This window comes from Pieris napi, chromosome 11 (genome assembly GCF_905475465.1).
Source record: "Pieris napi chromosome 11, ilPieNapi1.2, whole genome shotgun sequence".
Classification (NCBI taxonomy): domain Eukaryota; kingdom Metazoa; phylum Arthropoda; class Insecta; order Lepidoptera; family Pieridae; genus Pieris; species Pieris napi.
The window spans coordinates 6,384,237-6,388,944 of record NC_062244.1 but is presented as its reverse complement, the minus strand read 5'-3'; the positions used below and the strand labels follow the sequence as shown (position 1 = coordinate 6,388,944).

Sequence of the window (4,708 nt, the reverse complement as noted above, 5' to 3'; positions counted from 1 at the left end):
ATATCTAAAATTAATGATTTATGATGTTCATCTTCCGAAACCAAGGGTGACATACACGCTTGAACATTCACAGGTGAGTTAGAGAATATAAGATCCAGTATTCTTTGATTAATATTGGATTGTGCGTTATATTGACAAAAATTACAAGTATTAATAATATCAATAAAATTTTTCAGATAATCAGATTTGTATTCGATAGGTATCAATTCAGTAGACCCCTCAGACCTAATCCAATTGATGTCATCCTTGAAATTAAAATCACCTGTTACAAGAAATACGTCCGAGGGGTGGCTCAATACTAGTTCACCTAATTTATTCGAAAAATTTAACAACTGTGTTTTATAAGAATTGCCGCTTCCTTCATTACACAAATAAACCGTACATAAATGTATATTATAGTTTATAGAAGGGTTCCTACGTTTAAAAGTGATTGTCACCCAAATGTCCTCTGCTGAGCTCCTCCACTCCGACCTCTCAACAACCATTAGATCTTTCCGCACCGCTAACAATACTCCTCCACCTAGTTTCTGCGCTGTCCGCGCATAATCACGATCTCGTCTCCATATTATGTAACGAGAATCAAATAATTCACTGTTTAAAATACTGTCAAGAAGCCATGTTTCAGTGATTGCAATAAAATCATAATTATTTAACAATAAGTTAGCCAGAAATACGTTCGTTTTAGTGCGCAGCCCCCGAGCATTCTGATAGTAACCAATAAGACTTTTGAACTTAATCATTGAAGAAACAGACAATAAAAACAATATATTTACCTATATATATCGAAGCATTCATATAGGATAGACAAAGCAACATAACCAATAAATACACCGACTCGCCATTCAAACAAACTAAAATAAGTACAATTCTATTCAATAAATATTTTTCGTTAGCGAGACAATAGATATACTTAAATGCCGTAAGCAACGTCTTGAAATAATAAATAATCGATCTTATATAAATAGCGTTAGAATCATTACTGGTATGCACTCCATTAGCAAATAAGCAAAAGCAATTCAAACCTGTTTCGATAGTCAACCCACAACACAGTCTAACAATGAATGAGAAAAAAACCGTACCATGCCGTACCATCGCACACTCACCGCCAGCTGTTCTCAACATGTTAAGTGCAGAGAAAAATAAATGTAATAAGACTTTATGAATAACAATATAAATAATAATGATTATATTATTTTGGAAATGTCTTTTACATTGCGGATATAAATTATTGGTGAGGTGTTGTCCTTCCGTATATGAATTACAGCTCTCTTCACCCAAATGTATTGAAAATTATGATCCTTGGCTACCTTGCGAGCTTTGTTCAGCAGATCTTTGTTTTTGGGAGTGAGGTGGTCGTTTATAAATATTTTATGATTGCCATTAAGGCCCAGATTGGTACATGTTGTAGACGAATTTGATCTGGCTAGGTCCTTGGCTTTGGTTCTTGCTGCCGCTATGAAATCTTCCTTGGCGTAACGGTTTAAGAAGCACAATATAATTGGCTTTGGTTGAGTACTATCTCGCACTGGCACGCGAGTAACAAAGTTAATTTGATTTTTCTGGACCGTGTAGTTTATTAATTGACCAATAGAATTAACTATATCGTGTAAGTTTTCCTTGTCCCTCTGAGGAACTCCTTTAATCTCGACATTATTAATTCGTGACCATTGTTCGTTATCGTCCGCTTCGCTCTCCAGCTTATCCAGCCTAGTTTGGATAGTACCATACTGTTCTACGATGTTCTGATTGTCAGATTCAACCTTGGACAGACGGGATTCAAAATTCTCTATTTTAGTTTTGAACTCACCGACGACTCCATTGATTTCACTGAAAGAGGACTTCAGCTCCGATAATTCCTTTCTGAGTGATTTGACATCTTCAACCAAAGATTCTAAAGGGGCGAGTTTTAAGGAAACAGCTCTGATTTCCTCCAGAATAGTCGATTCAACAGGCATCTTCACTAGAGGTGATGTAGAGGCGGATGTCGAAACTGCTTGAGGTTGCGCAGAGATTTTACAATTGGCACAGCACCAAGTGAATCTTCTGTCACCTAGTCTCCGATATCCTACCTCAGTAATGCCTCCACACTGAAAGTGAAAATCCAACTTGCAGACAGAGCAGGAAGCTCCGTCCCTGATCTCCACACCACAGCTACCACACAAGTTAGACATAGCGTAAAATAGATAGCAATGATTGAGAATCACTGTAACTGGTATTAAATCCGAAAGGTATGATTCACTTGCAATGTGCACGTCCGCACGCCGCAACGCTTGACGAGAACTGCAACACGTGACGTGTTGCAGTTCGCGTTGACGCGTTTTATGACGTGTTTCGATTAATTTTCATATAAAATAAGGTAGTAACTTCTGTCCTTACTCCTTAACCGTCAAATTCCTTTAACACCTTTAACTACAACGTAAATTGCACTAAATTAAAACACCGAATTCTGTTATTTATGTCATTTAAATACATTTTCATTGTTAAAGTTTTACTGATTTTTAACCAGAAATATAAACTATGTTTTATATATAACTAAAATTTTATTTTATTTACAATCAAGTATAGTAGTATTTATAAATTTTCTTCAAAAAGGAAATCAAAACCAATTTAAAAAGTTGGTCCCTGTGGCAGTGCACGATTGACGCACACTACATACTACGCATTTTTTTTAAATATTAATTTTATCTACTTATTTTGTCTTAAAATTATTCACAATATTTTTACTCAAATAGTGTTGATGACATTACGGTAGAAGATTTTATATTACAAATATTTTCAGCAGGAAAATGCAGATAGATTTTTGTAAGTGAGTGAGTGTGCAATAACGGAAAATAATAACTTCTTTGTGTTCCGCACAATTGACATTTTACTCCCAGCCCCAGAATGTTTTAATTCACAGTTTAAGTTTATTGTTAGTTCTGGGGAAAAAAAAGTAAAAGTTATTTGTATGTAAATAAAATGTAATCATTTAGTTAAGATTTCATTTTATTTAAATTATTAAGACCTTTGAATTTTATTCCGTCTGAAGGACTAGACATGTTCATTCGATAAATTAATATGAAAAAGTTTATTCTATAGTGATATGACACATTATTTGCATGTCGTTCAGTAGTGTGGGCTAACCCGACAAAATACTAACGGAAGCCTGCTTCATGACTTATAGCATTCAAGGGACGGAGATAAAAGTCATAATTTTATACGACACATGTTATACGGAATGCGAGGAATAAAAATACTTACTACGTGAGGGATTTTGTTTATTTCACATGAGAGGGTGGAATCGTCAGCGAATTTGGATTGACTCAGCGGATAGTATACCTGCCTCTACTTTCCTTAACATAAGGAAAGTAGAGGCAGGTATACTTAATATAAGGAAATATATAAAAACGCTTACGAAGAAGACGATACAGCACACTTGTCCCATAATTTTTACTCTATGAAACTAATCTAAAATCTCAAACATGTATGGAAATTTTATATGCAGTTCCTTATCTTTAAAAATTTGCTTTGCGTTCTTATCAAGGTCACATTTTGATAGATTCTTCACATTTTTTATTGTGCGGCTTTTAGTGGAATTCCATCGATTATTTAATAAATTTTCGTATTCATAGTAGTGCAAAAGAGATTGAAACAATGCATAGATTTGGTATAAATATTTTGTCATTAAAACGGTATATCACGCATGACACATACATGGGCGCAAGTAATGCCATTCGACTTTTTGTCGACAAAATGCCGTAAATCAAGCCGGCCGGTGTTTCATTGGTGCAAATATCCCGCTATCACAAGTGCTGCGGGCTACAGCTTACACTGCAGGACAAAAAAGTTGGAACCCATTTTTGAAGTTATACTTCTTTAGGCGCGTTATGAAAAATTGATGAGAGTGAATGAATGCGCGCGCACCGTGACACAAAATTAACAGAATGAAGTTGCCCATGGAAGATGCTACGGCATTGGCCATAATTTAAAAACAACATTCAAATAATAATAGAATTTATGTTACACTTAATGTAAGAGAATAATAATAAATATTTATTTAATTTTTCAAATGTAAACTGAACTTTATTGACTATGATGACTCCTTTTCCAGTCATTGATTATTTAATTGTAATTAATTATTTGCATGCAATCAAAAACTATTTTTAATAATGCCAAAGAAGTATAACTTCTTACGCGCGTACATAGTACACGCACCCTTTTTTGTAATTATTTTAATTCATATTATTTTACCATATTAATTTTAGGTGTAGACGAATGTATTACGATATTTACATAAATAGACCTTTCGAAGGCAACATCAATCGTAGTCAGCGAGAGACTGGCGTCCATTATTGTTAAGCAAAGGAAACTATTTTTATGTACCTAAATGTATATACAATGTAATGTAAACTCGCGTAAACCAAACGCACGATTTATAAGATTTTTAATATAAGGTTTCTACTAAAATAGGAAAGGTAATCTGCAATGTATAGCATAATTTTTTATACTATCGTTTTTTACCATCAACAAGTGTCAAAAAATATTGCAACAGTTTTATAATTTTCACATTGTAATATCTTAAATAAATGTATAAGCATTTGCATTTAGTATTTGCAAAAATCAGTACACATTTATCGGAATGTCTGTCTAAATCATTGGGCCAAGACTGTAACTTGCAGATAGACAGATCAGCCATTGGAAAACGATTTTTTCTATAAAAATTCCACTC

General features: G+C 34.0%; 1 protein-coding gene across 1 annotated transcript; it reads right to left on the bottom strand.

The window, feature by feature from the left end:
- Positions 1 to 1,184: 1,184 nt before the first annotated feature.
- Positions 1,185 to 2,171, bottom strand: LOC125054076. The gene has a single exon (XM_047655752.1). It carries the CDS (start codon positions 2,169 to 2,171, stop codon positions 1,185 to 1,187), a length of 987 nt encoding a protein of 328 aa, XP_047511708.1.
- Positions 2,172 to 4,708: the final 2,537 nt, after the last annotated feature.

Excerpts from the sequence above, each read along its gene's own strand:
- LOC125054076 (XM_047655752.1), bottom strand. The coding sequence starts at position 2,171 with ATGTCTAACTTGTGTGGTAGCTGTGGTGTGGAGATCAGGGACGGAGCT.